This window comes from Corvus hawaiiensis, chromosome 3, assembly GCF_020740725.1.
Source record: "Corvus hawaiiensis isolate bCorHaw1 chromosome 3, bCorHaw1.pri.cur, whole genome shotgun sequence".
Taxonomy (NCBI): domain Eukaryota; kingdom Metazoa; phylum Chordata; class Aves; order Passeriformes; family Corvidae; genus Corvus; species Corvus hawaiiensis.
The window spans coordinates 121,031,487-121,049,100 of NC_063215.1; the positions used below are offsets into that span (position 1 = coordinate 121,031,487).

Below are 17,614 nucleotides of genomic sequence, written 5' to 3' on the forward strand. Positions count from 1 at the left end.
ATTCAAAGAGCAACGAAAGGCATTCTGTGTTACACGAATAAAAGATTTCCCCGTGCTCCTTGTTAACTCTACAATGCCAGCCAGTGTAATTGAAAAGCAGCCACCTGGCAGGGAGCTCCGGCCTCAGCTGCCGCAGGGCCCGGCCAGAGGCAGCGCCAGGCGTTGCCGTGTGGTGCCGGACGATGGTCAGCGGGGCCGGGGTGGCCGGAGGGGACCCGCTCAGGGGCACAGGTACAGCATGGAAAGGGACACTGAGACGTGGAGCGCCCCGAGTCCCTGCGGCCTCTGGCACTCGGTCAGGCCTGGGAGCTGTTTGTCCGCGTCTGCCACCCAGAGCCCTGTGCCCAGGGCAGCCTGTGCTCAGTCCCCGCTCTGCAATAGCCACAGGTACGGCGGGTGATAATTTTAAACCTCCGTCCCCCTTACACTGGTTTTAATTTAAAGTCGGGACATCCCCGCTGGTTTCTTGCTGGGCTTTCGCTAATTCGTTCTTCCTTCCTGCCCTCCAACATCGAGCAATTTCCCCGCTTGTCTCACCACAGCAACAAGTCTGTTTTGTGTTAAGCATCTTGCAAATGGTGTCACTCATAATGGATGTGATAATAAGCCCCAGTTACCTGTCCCTGATTGTAATAAATGTAAATTACCAACTATAATAGACCTGAAACTGAGCCATTTAGTGTTAGACCCAGAAGTAATGAAAAGATCTGTAATAAACTAGAAGGGGCAAAATTATTTTGGTGTAATTATATTTTGTTCTGCTTGTAGCTGCTGGATCATCATACTCTTATCAAACTGACAGGGTTTGGTAACATTTAGTAGGTGAGAAAATGTATTTACAAATTGAAAAGACTCATTCCTTAACGCGTGACGGTTTGACAGCCCATCGGTTATATCCAAGGCACAGAGGTGCCCCTTTCCGAGATGCTGTTCCACTGGCTGTGATTCAGTTAGACCTAAATGAATTGAGCTGCTTTTAGGAACAAATTCATTTGGCGTGTGTGTTTGTACTCCATGTAATTCCAGGAATCCCTCTGTCTGTGTGTTGCTCAGCAGCAGCTCAGTGAGGCTGGGCACATAAAACCCACCTCAGTGTCACTGCAAGTCATTCCAGGGGATGGGAATCACACCCCATAATGGCAGCACAATTTATTTTTTTCTAGCCATATATGTTAACAATTTTATGGCACATTCTCATAAAAACAAACAAAAAAACCCCCCAGAAAACTTGTAAACACAACTGCTCCACAGATTGTAAAATTTGTAAAAATTGTATTTTCAGGGCAATTAAGCTTCCCAGGGACTGACATTTGGAAAACATTTAATTTTGAAGACCTGGAAGCATCACTGTCAAACATCAAAAAATCAAATTTCTTTGTGCGAGCAACACACGAGTATGACATTCCATAAGCAATGGAGGAGGGCATTTGTTGCCTCCCACAGGCTTACAGGGCTTTTTGCTGCTTCCTCTAAGACAAGCTGTGACTGTAATCTCAGCTGATTGTGAGGCTGCAGCTGCCCCAGAAGTTCTGGGTGCGAATGTGCAGCCAAGTGGGACTTTGCCCTGTTCAGCACAGATTGTGTAGGCGACATTGTCATCGCCCTGCTCTGCTGTTCTGCAGCGAATGCTGAGTTATGAGTCTGGCTTTATCTCCCCTTCCCCTGCCTCTGGCTGTTTAGTTTCAAAGCTGGGAACTGCAGAGGCTGGAACCTTCACGTTCTGAATGGTTTTGGGTATGGCATTATCCCAGGAGACTCCCAGCTGTACCTTCACCTGGATACTGCTGCGATGGACCTTGACCTGTTCCTTTTCTCCAGGTGCACTGTGGAGCAGATCTCGTGTGGCACGTCAACTCTGTTGGTGAGATCTTTGGCTTTAGGAGAACATCCTTGTGTTTGGGGAGTGGGAGGGATGGCAGTAAGTGTAGGAATGTTAAATGTACGTGGCTGTTAAGCTGGAGACACTGCAAGTCTGTGTGTTTGTGTATGTGCAATGACCAAAGCGTGACACCACCAGTTCAAAAACCTTTATAACCCTCTGTCTTTTCCTCTTTGGGGCTTTTTTTTTTTTTTTTAAATTACAAAATTTTAAGATACAAGTGAATACCAACAGCATTTTGTCATCAACTGATAAAATTCATAAAATAATCTCACAAACCTTGCGGGCAAGTCTGCACTTTTCCTACACGTCTGAGTACAGGACAGGAAGGTGTTGCCGGCCCAGCATCCCCCTGCTAGCAGCTCTTCATTTCTGGTGGGAGAATCTCACTGCCTGGCTGTCCTGGCCCCACCACCTTGGGATCTGGAGTTTGGCTGGATCCCTGTGAGTTCCACCTGGAATTTCACAGTGCGGATCCCAATAGAGTGTCTCCCTGTGATCCCAGTGCCCTCAGGAGAGAGGAGCTCAACGTCTTTGCTCTGGGGCACTGGGAAGGTGGCTTTCAATTAGACCTGGGCAACTCCTGTTCCTGTATCTCTCAGATTCATCAGGGAACTGTATGGCTACTTCTAGAGAAAGTATATTTGGGGGGAATCATGCCCCACTAATTTGCTGGCCAAAACCTTGTGCCCTGGGAGTTATGATACAGAACTCTTTCACAAGCAGCTTCTCGGTGGTTAGATCTTAGTGTGCCCTGTGGAGTGAGCTACCTGTCAGGGCTCCTGCGCCTCTGAACCGGCAACAGGCCATTATGTCATCATTGTAACTGGAATATTTTCATCTGAGCCGTATCAGTACAGTGATAAGCACGGAGTGCAGTGGCTGATTGGACCTTGGATGGGCAGAGGGCTGTTTGCACCATGCAAAACGTACAGTGCCGTGTTCTAGGCACAGCTGTGTGTGGTTTGTCACCTCTAGCACATGAGGAACATGCTTAATGGGAACAAAGTCAATAAAGGGGATGAGGCGCAGGCCTAGCTCTTTTTTTCCACAGAGCAGGTTTGTGTACAAGCAGGACTACCTGGGAGGAGAGGATTGCAGGGACTCTGCGGTAGAAGTACAGAGCTTTGGGTAGGGATGCGCTCGAGTGCTCTCAGAGCACAGAGTGGTGTGAGAGCAGGGGGTGACCCGGTGTCCCTTTGCTCCCGCCGCAGAGCGGCCGGTCTGTACTGGTACGTGTGCCTGCTCCCGGGGGCTTCCTGCCTGCGGGAGTGCTCGGAAATTAAGATGAAAGCTTGTTTTCTGCCTTATTCATAATAAATGCAAGATTCTCCCCTGAAGCACTTGGCATGACTAATGTGCCACATATTCTTGCTATCCCAGAGCGGCAGGCGAGTGCTTCTGCCAGACGGGTGCTTGCAGCACACCTTGGGCCACGCGCTGCCCAACGGCGTCAGGAGCCAAGCGCCAGCGCGGGGCTCCGCACAGACGAGTGTGAGCTGGAGCCTTTTGCCTCAGGGCACCTTCAGTATGACTTTGCTGTTACACTGCTTGATTTCCACAGAGATGCTTTGAAACCGTGTGAAACGTGTTTCTGTTGTTGTTTTGCTGCACTTTCCCCTTTAAAGCAATTACTGGCGACCGTCTGCGAGGGAGCCGCGGTATCGCACCGCGCGTGCTGGGAAATGCCGTGGCAGCATGCCCTGTGACTCAGAGCACTCGCGGGTTCTCTGGGACCTGAGGCCCATCTCCATCAGCCGGCACCGAGGTTCTTTTGTGATCCCGTGCAGGGACCCAGGCCCCGCTGCGGGGAGGGAGGTGGCAGAGCTCCAGGCACGGTGCCGAGGCGCTGAGCAAACGCTCCATAAATGAGGAAGCCCTTTGCAAACCTCTCTGTACTTGTCAGTCTCAGGGAGAGCCGTGTCTCTTCCACACCAGCATGTCCTGGGCTCCAGCCATCGCCCCCAGCACAGAGGGCTGCCTGTCTGTGCGATTGGTGGCACAGCAGCAGAAAATTATGCTGCAGAGAGGATGAGCCCTTGGTTTTGGCAGCAGAGGATCATCTGCCCGTTTTGGATAAGGAGGAGGAACAGCAGCCCTGGCACAGGCCAGCCCTGCTCCGCCAAGGGAGCCCTGGCTCCCCCGGCTGCAGTGTGGACAGATGGCTGTGACGGGGGCTGGCCATGGGGAGAGGGGGCCCACAGACCCCATCGGTCACACAGCCTCGGCTCACGCGCGTCCCACGTGTTACATGGACCAGTTTAAGGCAGGCGTCACTGGAGAGTTTCCATCTTGGATGCTTTGGTTTATAAAAAGCACGTAGGTCTGCGGTGGCTGACAGGTATGGTTTAATTGCACCTGTTCAATGAAGGATATACGTTACTAAAATTCCCCTGAAAGTTCCCGGTGAAATTCGTGTGGCGGTGGCGGTCACTAGACCATAAACGATGGCAAGCCCAATCAAGCAGATTGAGTTTCACACCAAAACTGCCTACCACCTCATTTTAAAAGCACAGTAACTCCATCCTCTTCAGAGCAGGGGAGGAAAATTAGGTGCAAAAAGGTCATCAGCCGACACATCTCTGCTAACCTCAGTTTTATGGTCCCAGCTTTATTCTGCTCTGGTAAGTCCCAAACATTTATGTTCTTGTTTGTTTTCCAAACTGCTGTCACGGTGTCAGGAGCAAACCCTTTTTGTGAACCATCTTTGGGCCCTGTGATACAATCAGGAGGAAGCTGAAATAGATGTTTCTTGCGCTGAACGGTAAAGTCAAAGATTTTCTGCAGGTCTCCCTAACCGGGTAGAGAAGGACTTGGCATGCGGACATGTAGGCAGCCTTGATGTCCGATGGGCTGGAAAGAGCTGTCTACCTCTATACTTGCAGCATCTCCACTGGCCCAATGCCCCAAAAGCCCTTCTCCGGGTGGGCTGCACATCGCAGATGGGAGCTGCAGCAGGGCCATGCCAGCAGTGCGCATTAGGGTCCCTCTGGAGCCAGAGGAACAGGCGTTGCAGCGAGGGCTCTCTGTGGACCCCGGCAGTGTCCCGGGTGCCAGGCCTGGGAGTGGTGCCCTGTGGTGTTGGCACGACCCCCAGGCCATGGAGAGCAGCCAGGCACTTCTCCCCAGCCTGTCCGCAAACCCACCGACACTCCTGTCTTTTATTTGCCGCTGCGTCAGCGGAGTGCCCCGATCTTTCCGTGTATTGGTGAGAGTATACAAATGCTGCCAAAATGTTTCCATTTTCAAACAGTAGCGTTTGGGGCAGCACGGGCTGGCCATTACTGTCAGCAGGGGTGGGGCCCTAAGAGTTTTGCTTGAGGTCAGCACAGAGTTAAGGTTAATAAGCAGAAGTTTGGTATTTTCAGGATCTGCTTGAGTCATCATCTTCTATATTCCCTTGTTTCTCAACAGGGCAGTTTGTTATGGTTTAGTGTTGTGTGTGTGTGTGTGCAGGGAGGGAAACACGGGGCAGATCCTGGCCCTGGGGTGGCTCAGGTCACCTGCAGAACACAGATTATGAGGACTTTGAAGGGTTTTCAAGGTCATTATGTTTTAAACTGGAAAAACATGTGTGTCTGAAACTGGCTCTGTGTTGCAGAGGTTAAATGTAGAAGTGATGCTGGTGGGTAAGAGCCGAGCACTGGCTGGTGCCCGCCTCTCCGGTGAATTTTCAAAAGCTTCTGCCTTTTGTCTTCTTTTGCATCCTCCATCTGGAAGGAGGTCTTGTGTGTTTCACTTTGCAGGTCATCCTGCTGCTGCAATAAGATGTTGTGGTTTATTGCAAATAGCTGATGTTCACATTTTTACGTGTTGGGATTTTTTTCAAACAGCCTTCATTGTATGGTTGAAATGTTAAAATAATTGATATGCTGACAAAACACTACTAGAAGCTCATAATACTCAAATATTGAGATTTGATTGCTGTATTCAAATAGGAGCTAAATTCCTGCTCTCCCGCAGTTTTATATATATTCATGATCAATAATTCACACCTTGTCATGGCTCTCAATGTCATTATTTCATATGAAATGAAAAAAACCCTGTTTGCATCTGTTTAAAACATTTTGCTCTGGAGTTTTGCCTTGGCAGAAGCAAAATGTAAAATAATGCAGCCGTGGAGAGGTGGGTCAAATTGCCGTACATATTAAAAGAGGAGCTTTTGATCAGCTCCTTCAAGGGTCTGGTATAACTCCATTTATCTGCAGATCTCGGGGGATGCCCCAAGCCCCCAGATAACTGGGGGCTTAGTTAATCAGGGCAGCCAGCTGTCCAGCTTTCCGCCGGGGTAGGGTTCAAGCTCACAGCCCGTCCTCTGCAGCCAGGCCTGCCGCAGCGGCGGATTTGTGCGTTCCCTGCAGCACTCCAGCCCCGAGGCTGCTCTAGGAAAGCCAGCCAGACACTCGGGGCTCCCTCCCGGCCCTGCTCAGAGCTGGGGCGTTGCTGATCCATGGCTTGCATTTTTAAACCAGTAGTTTATGTGCACTTGATCTAAATTCTGCTTGGTGCTGGGGGTGCCTTGGTGTGAGGTGGGCTCTGCCCAAAGCTCGCAGGAGAGCTGTGACGAGAAGTTCAGGTTAAAGAGGTTCATTGTGAGGTTCTAATGTGTGTAACAGTGATATTTCGTGGTTGGCTCCTAGGCTAGGCAGTGCAGCTCTGACAGAAGTATTGCTCCAGGGATTTTCAGGACAGACGCGTTCCTACAGGGCGATAAATAGGAAAGCTCGTGATGCTTTTTTTACAGGATGGAGGTGTTTTTCGGAGGGTTTTTTTACAGCTTGTTCCCAGTGCCTCCACATTCAAACTCCTAAACTTCAGTAAAATTTTAGTTGACTTTTTCTTTTTTTAATGAATCCCAACTGTTCTCCCCAGGCTGCATACGTACTGAGACTGAGATAGCAGGGAGTTTAATTTCATTTTGCCGCAGTCACTTAATTCTTTCTTGATTAAGCTGTGAGTGCAAACGAGCACGGGCATCCCGCTTGCTGCCCGTATGGCAGGAGCTGCTGTGCTCCCGCTGCTCCAGGGAGCCTGGGAGGGCACGGGGAGCACGCCGAGCCGAGGTGGCTGGTGAGTGGAGCTGGGGTGTGCAGCACTAGGCCTCGCTGCACTGGGGCTATCTGCACCCACTCTTTTTGGCTCTTCAGTGTGCAGGAGAGGTGCTGAGCCAGGAGCCTTCCTTGCGTGCCTCCAAAGTGCTGGTGGATCTGCAGCGCTCTCCAGATCTTGGAGTGTTCTTCCTCAGCTGCCTCTCCTGTAGCTGCCCAGCTGTTTATCCGGGTGCTTTTTCCCAGTCTTCTGTGTGGCGAGCGGCACCCTCCAGCTCATCAGTAGGATTTTACCGGGTGCAGAGCAAACCTGGGCAGCGCCTCCTCCCCGTGTTCCCGTGCAGCATTTATCCGAAGCGCAGCAGCCCCGCGCTGTGCAGGGCCGTTCGGGACCCAGCAGGGCATTATCGGGCAGAGCGTGAAAAGCCTTTTCTCGTCCCCCCCCCCCGCCCCGCCTGGTTGGAAGCCCACGAGCAGCTCCGGCCGGGGCCGGGCGCTGAATCGAGCGCTGCCGGCCGGCCCGCAGGCTCAGGTGGTCGCCAGCCCCCGGTGTCGCCGAGCCCTTTCAGCAATTTGTCACGGCCGGGCCCGCTCCCGCTGCGCCAGCACGTGCCAGCTCCGTGTCGGAGGGGCTGCTGCCAGACGGGCGCGCAGCCCCCGCCGGCCCGGCCGGCGCTCGCCCGGCATCGCGCTCCGCACGGCCCTGGCAACAGCCGAGCGCCGAGGAATCGGCATCTCCATAATGAGGAGTGAATGGCATCCGTCAGTCCCTTTAGAATTGGGCCCAGGCGTGTGCCTCCTCTCCGAGGAAGTTTGGCAGCCTATTCATTAACAAGAGTCATCAGGAGTTCAGCCCATAAAGGGGAGGCAGCCCCGCACGCCGCGGGCTGGCGCTGGCGCTGTCAGGAATGCGTTCTCCCGGGCTTCGGGCAAGGCAGGAAAACTGAGCAAATAACGCTGTCAGCAGGTGCAAAGGCTGAAATGCTGCCTATTGATTTTCTTCCTTCAGGCTTCCACGGGAAGTTTATAAGAAGATTTATCACATATCAATCGTCCTCTGTGAGCATTAAAAGCAAAATTCTTCCTTTCTTTCTTTTCCCTTTGTTGCCACCACGCCTGCAGGAACTCACATGCAACGAAGACGTGCTTTGCTTATTCCCTTCGAGGTCGACACTAGACCATCGTCTCCTGGCTTTAAGCACTGCTTTGCTCTGATTTTTTTTTTTTTTTTTAATAGTGTTTCAGAGTGGTTTTGTTAATGTACTGCAAGTCACAAATGGCACTTCAATATTAATTAGTAATGCTTTTCAATTCTAAATACCCTCACCTGCATTCTGTTGTCACTGGTGTTATTCTCCTGCTCCTAATTTCTAAATTCAGCTTGGCCTTTGCTCCCACCGAACAGCCTTGCAGAGCTCGAGTGCATTTCCCCATAACAGAAACACAATGAGGCGCTGAAAACTTTTGTTTTCACTGAGGAAACGGAGAATGAGATGTCATCCTGGCTCCTGCGAGCCCTAATTCATAAAGTCATACGTGAGGCTCTCCAGCCCATTGTAGATTTGTCCCAGGCGTTATCCTGTTATTGGAAGTGTATGATTCACCTTCTGAGCAGACAGAAGCTGCACACAAAAGGGGAAGATTTGCTTTCTCCGCTGTGAAAGGCTGCCGCAAGCAGGGGTCCTATTAAGACAGCTGGAAAGTTGCTTCAGCTTGTTACGCTTGTAAGTTTTATTGGTGACTGGTTTTTGATTACACATTTGAATGCTGTGTGTTCCAGGTTGCCGAGTTTTAATTAAAAGGCAATAGTCTCCATGTTAGCTCGCTTTGTTGTCTGCATTATTCAGGCCATAATGCATGCAAGTTGCGGGCTGGGTTTGTCCACCGTGCATCATTTATTTGGGATACATAAGGTTGCACCTTCTAGCACCTGCCCTAAATATAACCATCACGCTATTGGAATTGGGTTTATTGTGCTTAATTTCTTCTAGGAAGTCCAGTGATCAGATGAATCTGGGGGGAGTTGTACCCCTCTGTCCTGTAGCTTTTTTTCTCCAATCTAGTAACTTTTCAGGAATATTGTGTGCCAGGAGCTTCCCGTAGTGCCGCAGCCTGTCTGTGACAGTGGATTTTGGTCTGGGGCTTTGCTCCAGCGCTCGGCAGCTCCCAAGTCACAGCTTCTCAGTCAGGAAGCTCAAAGGTGTTACCCTGAATTTCCAGCCCTGAATGTATCCCCTCCTTGTTGGCTCCCATTCAGAACCATTGGGCAGTTCTGGTCCGGTTCCCTGCCCGTTCCAGCCCAGTCAGTGTGGATATGGGGCTGGGGGCTGGTGTTCGGGGATGCCATGGGACAGCCTTGAGTTCTGCACACACCTTTCCTTAACGGGGCATTGCAGCTACGAGGAGAGAGCCCTGTACCTTGAAGCCATCATCCAGAACCACAAAGAAGTGATGACGTTTGAGGATTTTGCCGCTCAGGTCTTCTCTCCCTCTCCCAGCTACTCCCTCGGTGGAACTGGTGAGTCTCTGCACATTGTTCTTCTCTGTAGCCCCAAGAAGCACTTGAGCAGCAGATGTACACCTGTTTTTTGTAGATAAATGCTTGCAAATTTAAGAAGACTATTCTTCCCCTGAATCAACTAATGAATATCAAAAGGAATGATGACATTCATTTTAATTTGTTTTGCATCAGAGCTATTCACACTGCTCCTTTCTCCAGCTATCCTGTTAACCCCCAACTCCAGCGAGGTTAATGAACTTTCTCGCAGTGATGGGCTCGGGCTCATTCAGGACTCCGGGTTCTTGCTGAGCTGGGAATATGTTGTTCAAAAGCGAGGCCTGAATCGGGCCTCACTTATCAAAAATAGTTCCTCGCAGGGGAAGCTGCTGCTAATGCTAAATGGGGATTACGCTGCTGAGCTACCAGGGTCAGGGATTAATGCACAAGAAACGCAGGAACGGGGTGCTGTTAGGGAATCGCAGCGGCGTGTGGGATGCGGGCGCGTCCCTTCCACGCAGGCGAGCACATTGCAGGCTGCCCTGCAGCACCTGGCCTGGAGCCTCTGCGGGGTTTGTGATGGGTGTGTGTGCGCGCACATCAGTGCTCATCAGTCATCGGCCCGCTGAGAGGTGACAGCATTGTGCCGAACTCCGGGAATTTATTCCTCGTGTGCCTTGTGGAGGGTTAGGTTAGTGTGCAGGCACAATCGCTGCCCGGCTGGTTTGATTGAGTTTAAGTGAACCTCTCCTGAAAGGGAGCCGTTGGCTCTGAAGTGCACATTTCTAGTGCCTTCAAAATGTGGTTTTTTTCAGCATCCAGAGAGTATCTGGTCACCGTGTGCTGGACTCCCTAACAAAGATTCTTTAATCCATCGTTGACACTCCTAGGGTGACACTGGCACTTTCTAATCATTCCCTGCTTCTCTTCTGGATTGTTGAATAGATTATTTCCAACCTGTATAAACGTTGCAGGACATCTGCTCTATTTCTCTTTAGCCCGACTTGTTAGCAGATATCTTCCATCTAAACTGAAACACTGAAGGAAGAAATTAAATTTGCTCAAATAAATCACTTAGGAATAAAACCAGCCGTGCAGCATTGTCTAGCGTTGCTGGCTCCGATCCTGGCGTGCTCGGAGCTTTGTGAGGAGATAAGAGGCCTGTGCTGGCCGGGCAGTGGTGGCCAGGAGCAGCAGGCAGAAGGCTTTGGAGATAAGCGCTGGCAGGAGGGGAGGAAGCCGGGGCCATTTACATAATCGCGCCTCTGCGTCCTGGAGAGGCGTCAGGGAACACGGGATGGATCTATTGATCTCTGCTGAACTGGAATACTAAACAACGCTAGGAGAGCTTATAACTTAAAGCTTTGATTAATGTTTCCTACATTAAAAAGTAGAACAGCTGTGCATTAAATTCTTTTATACACTCTGCCAAAAGTCTGAGACAAAAAAATCGCCTGTTTCAATAGGAGCACGGCGCGTGCCCAGGGCTGGTTGTTAGCACTTGAATCGTTTATCTGTCCATGTATCAGCAAATAGAAATGTAGATATAGTGATCTATTTTAAACGTTTTGCTCTGTGCATAGTTCTGTTTCATTTTCATGTTGTTCTGAGCACACAGTGTTGCATCACATGTGGTTCAGCAGGGCAGACCTCTCAGCAGCCCCACTTTCTGAAGGACAAGCTGTGTATGCCAAGCACAGTTACAGTGTTTCCCAGTAGCTGAGCATTTCAGAACACTGTTAAATCAGGAGTACCCGGGTATGATTTAATTATTTTAATTGCTTTCAAGTGCAAAGCCTGCCTCAGTCAGGTCCCAATTTTCAGACTTCTGAGCCTCAGAATTAATTTCCTGCTCGTGAACTGGAGGCCAGCCATGACTTCTGGTGTCAGAATCGCCACTTCAGAGAGTCTTCTCACATTACCTGCTGATTCTCCTGCCTGTTTAGTCAGTGATGAGCAGGGACAGTGTCAGCTGTGACCATGGGGATGTGTTTTCCATGAGATGCCCCTCAGCAGTCAGCAGGGAGGCTGGATGCAGCCCCGGCAGCTCCACTGTTCCCCAGCCAGGCCTGCTCTGTGCACAGATCCACCTGTCCTGCACCTGCAGGCATCACCTGTCTGCCACTTAGGAATGCAGAGGGCATCTTTCCATTCTGAAACAGAAAAAATGAGCCAGGGAGCAGTAAACAAAAAGAAGCGCTTTTCCCTGAAGGGAGGGATCAGGCACTGGCACAGGCTACCCAGGGAGGCACTGGGATGCCCATATCTGAAATGTTCAGGAGGAGTCAGGATGTGATTTCGCGGCAATGATGGTAGTGCTGGGTTGGCCACTGAACTTGCTGATCTCTCTCAGCCTTGATGATTCTGTGGGATGCATGGAGCTGGCGCAGGTGGCAGGACAAGCCAGCTGGTACTGCTGACCCTGCCGAGCATAAACTGCTCAGGTAAATTTAGGATTAATTCTCATCTGATCTGATTCTTATAATGCCCCTCAAGAGTGATCCTGTTTTGGTGCTGTGAATGCATGTGTGCAGCAGAGAGGGTCAGGGAGTAAGGGTGCTGCTTATCACAGTGCAGGGCGTTCTCAGGAGTTAACACAGTAAGGAGAAATCAAACACAGCTCTCAGTGACACGTTACTGGGGTATCACTGACTACGATGCAATTATTGGAACTGGATGTTTTTGTGTTTTCTGATGCTGCCCCTGGGAGTACACCCCCAGACTCGTGTGGGATGTGGTTTTCCTGCTCTGGCTTAGTCTCCCTGTCACCAGTCTTGCAGGTGCTGCATTTTCTGCAGGAAAATGGTCCAGTTGATCTCCTTTGCTGTTTCCAGGCGCAGAGCCTTAAACTCCCTGTATGGATTATAGATAGGCCTGATATCTTCAGCGTTGAAAGTGCAGCCGTGTAGGCAGAATGGCCATCCCCGAACTCATTTAGGGGATGTGCAGATTAGGAACAAAAGCTGGGAATACGGCCCTTTGTTGTTAAACTGGTGCATTACATGCTGTATTTTAATTAGGCAGGGTTTGAGAGGCAGCCCAGGAAATCCTCCATAATCCAACACTATTGAATTATTCTCATCCTTTCCCTCTGCAGATTTCTCTCCTTTTAGTGGACAGGCTTTAAGCTGCTGTTCTCGCTCCCTCAGCCAAAACCAGAAACAGTTATTCAACAAAATACTTGAGTGTCCTTCAAAAAAATTGGTGAAGCAGAAGTGGGCAGAGCAGTGCCCTGACTTCAACTGCCTCTGTGGCTCAGAGGGGTTCTTTGGGGCTTGGGGCTGCTTTTGTGTGAGATCAGCAGCCAGAAGCATGGTGTTAACCTTGGGAAGTGAAAGGAGCTGGATATTCCAGAATAACTCTCTAGTCATAGCTTTCCCACCACAGGAATTCTGTCCGAGGGGTTTGTGCTCGACAGGGCAGGTTCCTGCTTTCCAGGGAACCCCGGAGCTGAGCGCTGCCGCCGGCACCTCAGGGGTTAATGGGAACGGGGCACACTTGACTGCTGAGAGGACTGATCTAATCACTGCCATATCCAAGTGCATCTGTTCACCATGAGGTCATTCTTGTGCATGCTAATGACTTGGAAAATAAAGCACAAAGCTCAACGTTATCAGGGAGGATATAGAGTAAATCTTGGCTTTTTTAGTTGCTAATGGATAGTGTGGAATGGGCAGGGAAAGCATCTCTGATTCTTGCATTCCAGCTTAATGTTTTTAAAGCATCCTTTTCAGTGGAGCATCAGAAAAACTGCTGGAAAACTTGGACATGTGGTATCTGTTGATAAATGGATTCTTTAATGAATATTATGGCATTGCCCAGGAGCAACACTTGAGTCAAGGAACTGTAGAGGTTTTCAGCATTCCCTGCTTTTAAAGCCTCGGGAGCTGTGCCTGCTGATTTACATAAAACCGAGATTTTGCAGCCTTTTTGTTGCAAAGGTGACACATGCTTTTCTTTTGTCTCTGGACTTTTACATGCGTAAAGTTCTTGTAGGAAATATCTGAATGTACAGCAAACAAGCTCTGGTTTATTTTAAACCACTTTTTGTTCAGTGCTGAGCTTTATCCTTCCCACTTTAAAGCAAAAGCATTATTTGAATTGGATATGTAGATTTTAAAATATATTTGTGACAGAATCAAAACCAAACCCAGAGTAACTCTTGTTGTAAACAGGACTGATGCTTTTTGTAACAGTAACTGAGCCAAGGATTCCTTTTGCTTTGGTTTGGTTTTTCTGGGTTTTTTTTTCACTACCTTGGGGTTTTTGTCCTTTTAGCTTTTTCCTTTAAGCTCTGTAGGGTGTTTTGTCAGATCTGTGTCCAGGTTCTGTATGCATATATAATAGTTTTGCCTATTTTCCTGGAAATATTAAAAACATACACATCTGAAACTGAGTAGCTGTGCCACACGATATCACAGCACATGTGGTGTGTGCCAAGGGTAGGGTTTGATCCGTGTGTCAGTGTTGCCTGAAAGCGAACAATTTGTTTCTAATATGTGGGATTTAGGTAATTCCTGACTGTCCTGGTTACTTGTACCACAGGGAATTGTTGCTAGCATGGAGCACGTGTGAGGTCTGCCGGGCGTGGTGCTCAGCAGGTGAGATGGGACACTGTGGTGCTGTTGTGGAGGTTGTCCAGGCAGTGAACAAAGAGGAAAAGCTGAGGGGAGTGGAGCAGAGGAGCCAGGAGAGTTACCACAGGAGGCAGGACTACAGGGCTTTCTCTTATTCCCTGTTCCCTGTGAGGACTATTCAGGATGAGGCACAGGGACCTGTCTGGCTTCCCCTGCTTAATCCAGGTAGTTCCTCATCCTCAGCAGACTGGAGCCTGTCCCAGCTGGGCTGCCCTTGGGGAGCTCCTGCAGTGGCACCAGCGGATTTGGGAGCTGCTCCTTGCCCGTGTGCTCTTGGTTATCAGTGCTCTGTCCATAGTTTCCTTGCCTGAGTGTCCCTGTGAGGGTCAGGAATGGTCTGGCATTAAGCAGGGCAGGGTCATGGTTACCACCAAGCGTTGGGGGCAGCAGCTCTGTCCCCCCTCCAGCTCCTGTGGCTGAACAGGCTGATGCAGGTGTATGCCCAGGAGCCCAGGCCTGGCTCTGGAGGGTCCAGAGCCTTACAGAGCCCTAAGGAAGCGGCTGCCTGCTCAGTGTGCTGGGGCCATCCCTTGTGCCACCACTGAGGGTGGACAGTCCAAACTTGTCCCCCAAGGCTGGGCAGGTGCTGGGACTGCTTCCCCCTCAATCCTGGTGTTCTCTTGGGATCGCCAACAGTGAGGGGGCGAGAGCCACATCAGGGGTCTCAGCCTGGCCTCGTGCCTTTTCCATGTAATTGATTGGCTCAGAGGGCGCTCCCTTGGCTACCGGGAGAGGAGATGGCGAGGGAGGGCTCATCCCAGCAGTCAGCACTGGGATGGGCGAAAATAGGAGTTTGATGGGGCCATCTCTTCTGCCAGGTGACAGCTCCAGCTGCTCGAGCTGTCAGCTCAGAGAAGGCTCCAGGCAATGTGGCCCCTTCCCATTTTCCCTCTGCACTGAGGCGCCAGCAGAGACCTGGAGCAGAGGCGGAGCAGAACCGGGGCAGAGCCAGCCCTGTGGCCGTGTGCTGAGGGCTCAGGCTTCCCTGCCTGTCACACCAACATAACCCCCAGCACTTGGCGGGGTCCCCCTGGCTGAGGCTGAGCCTTGCAGAACTAATCAGCAGCTGCTCCAACTTGTGAGTAATTAAACTTCAATGTGTACATTTTAGGCTTATTTCCAAGTCCCTGAAACCATGGAGGCCTGCAGTGGTGCCAGGCACTCCCACCTGAGCTGGGAGCTATGGGTGCTGTTACAGGGTCAGTTCTGCCCCTGGTTAACTTCCAGTGTCAGATTCTCTTACTGTGTCACTTACAGCTTTTCAGGGCACTGCAGGATGTGTGTGGCTTTGATTAACCCAGCTTCAGTTGTCCATGGGCTCTTCCACGCAGGCTCAGGATGCTGCTTACAGTGTACTTTGAGCCTGTCTTTGGGACAGACACAGAAGGAATGCTGTGCACATTTACTACAATGATTCTCTCTGGAATTTTATTACCTTTGCATTTACTAGGAAGGAAAACAAAGATTTCCACAGACCTATCCTGGCTGAAAGGTTAATAGGGGGCTGGAACAGGTTACAGCCTATGTGAAAACTTCATGGGTCTTCTCAAGTACCAATCATCAGGATCCTTACAGGTCATGGTCTTACCCACCCTTGCTTTCAGGGGTGTTCAGCTGCTTCATGAGCAGTGGGTAAAAGGCCATTCCTAGAGAACCTGCCCTGGGGAAGGAACCAGGTTTGTTCTGTGGACTGGATTTGAGATGCAATACACCATCTCTCTCTAGCTTCCTGCAAGGTAACCCTGCTTTTCAAGTGCTTTTATCTATATTCTTAACTGTTTTTAATCCCTCCTGCAAGAAAAAAAAGTTTTAAAAAGCTTAATGCTCTCTCAGCAGCCTCACCTGTGAGAGGCCTTCTAGTGTGTGTGTGTCTTGTCTGAGTGTAGGTGTGTGACTGCTCGTGGACAGGTTTTGTGCACTCAAGGACTTCCCCATCTGGGAAATGTATGTAGCACTGGGATTGCTATGCTGCTCACTTCCTGAGGGCTTAACCTGGCTGTGGTGTCACAGAGTTAGGTCTCCATGAAGCTTCAAATTTTACTCAGTTTGAAATGGTGTGACCACGAATGGTACTGGAGGTGGAGCTGAGGCGTGAAGCAGCTGCCACCATCCCACTTCAGCAGGTTTGGCAAAAGCTGAAGGACAGTAATTATTCATTCCAATTTTTGCCAACATTCCTTCTCTTGTTTCTTTCAGTCCTCAGGCCGAAGGAGGAAGCGTGTGGGTCCGTATTTCTGCAGGTCCCTGAGGGCCGAGGGGAGCTCCCCTTCCGGCCTTTAGCAGGGCGTGCTGTGTCGGGTTGGTGCGAGCGCAGCAGTCACAGAGTTCTGGTCCTGCACTGACACGGTTTTGTTCTCTCCCTTTAGATTAGCGTGTTAATGCTCTTGGTACAGTAATGGCCGCAGGTAAGAGCAATGCCTCCTGCAGGCTCCTCTGCTGCTGTGCCTCATCACTAACAGCTCTCCTTCCCCTTCCCCTCCCTTGCTGCCTCTGCTCCGTGTTCAGCTCCACCTCTTGTGCCCCATGTGTGCCTCACACCTCCTTGGCTCTGCCTCCTGTGCCCCACGTGCTCTGTGTGCAGTCCTGCCTCATGCACTCAGCGCTTGCCTCCCACAAATGCCACACAGTTCTGACTCCCATGATCCATGTACAGCAATGCCGCCCACGATCCGCATGCGGTAGTGCCTCCCATGTCCGATAATAATGCCCGCAATCCGTGTCCGGTCACGCTGCCCGGGTGCGGGACCTCCCGCGACCGCATACGGTGATAACGCCCGCGATCCGCGTACGGTCATGCCTCCCGAGATCCGTGTGCGGCAATAGCAACCGCGATCCGCGTACGGTCATGCCTCCCGCGATCCGCGTACGGCAATAAGCACTCGCGATCCGCGTGCGGCACTAGCTCCCGCGAGCCGCGTGCGGCAATAAGCACCCGCGATCGGTCATGCCACCCGCGATCCGCGTGCGGCACTAGCACCCGCGATCCGCGTGCGGCACTAGCACCCGCGATCCGCGTACGGTCATGCCTCCCGAGATCCGTGTGCGGCAATAGCAACCGCGATCCGCGTACGGTCATGCCTCCCGCGATCCGCGTACGGCACTAGCACCCGCGATCCGCGTGCGGCAATAAGCACTCGCGATCCGCGTGCGGCACTAGCTCCCGCGAGCCGCGTGCGGCAATAAGCACCCGCGATCGGTCATGCCACCCGCGATCCGCGTGCGGCACTAGCACCCGCGATCCGCGTGCGGCACTAGCTCCCGCGATCCGCGTGCGGCAATAAGCACCCGCGATCCGCGTGCGGCACTAGCTCCCGCGAGCCGCGTGCGGCAATAAGCACCCGCGATCCGCGTGCGGCACTAGCTCCCGCGAGCCGCGTGCGGCAATAAGCACCCGCGATCCGTCATGCCACCCGCGATCCGCGTGCAGCAATAAGCACCCGCGATCCGCGTACGGTCATGCCACCCGCGATCCGCGTGCGGCAATAGCACCCGCGATCCGCGTGCGGCAATAAGCACCCGCGATCCACGTGCGGCACTAGCTCCCGCGATCCGC

The 17,614-nt window shown here is 51.4% G+C and overlaps 1 protein-coding gene across 9 annotated transcripts in view; it reads left to right on the plus strand.

Annotated features, from left to right (window-relative positions):
* The window catches only part of RALGAPA2 (Ral GTPase activating protein catalytic subunit alpha 2), a 92,851-nt gene that overhangs the window by 72,594 nt on the left and 2,643 nt on the right, over window positions 1-17,614 (plus strand). For 5 of the 9 annotated variants that reach the window (XM_048297977.1, XM_048297980.1, XM_048297983.1 and 2 more), the window contains one exon: window positions 9,324-9,445. In XM_048297977.1, coding sequence (XP_048153934.1) covers window positions 9,324-9,445 — 122 coding nt within the window. Of the gene's footprint in view, window positions 1-9,323; window positions 9,446-11,777; window positions 11,869-16,257; window positions 16,286-16,427; window positions 16,467-17,614 lie in introns of all 9 variants that reach the window. The other 4 variants (XM_048297978.1, XM_048297979.1, XM_048297982.1 and 1 more) reach the window with 4 other exon arrangements.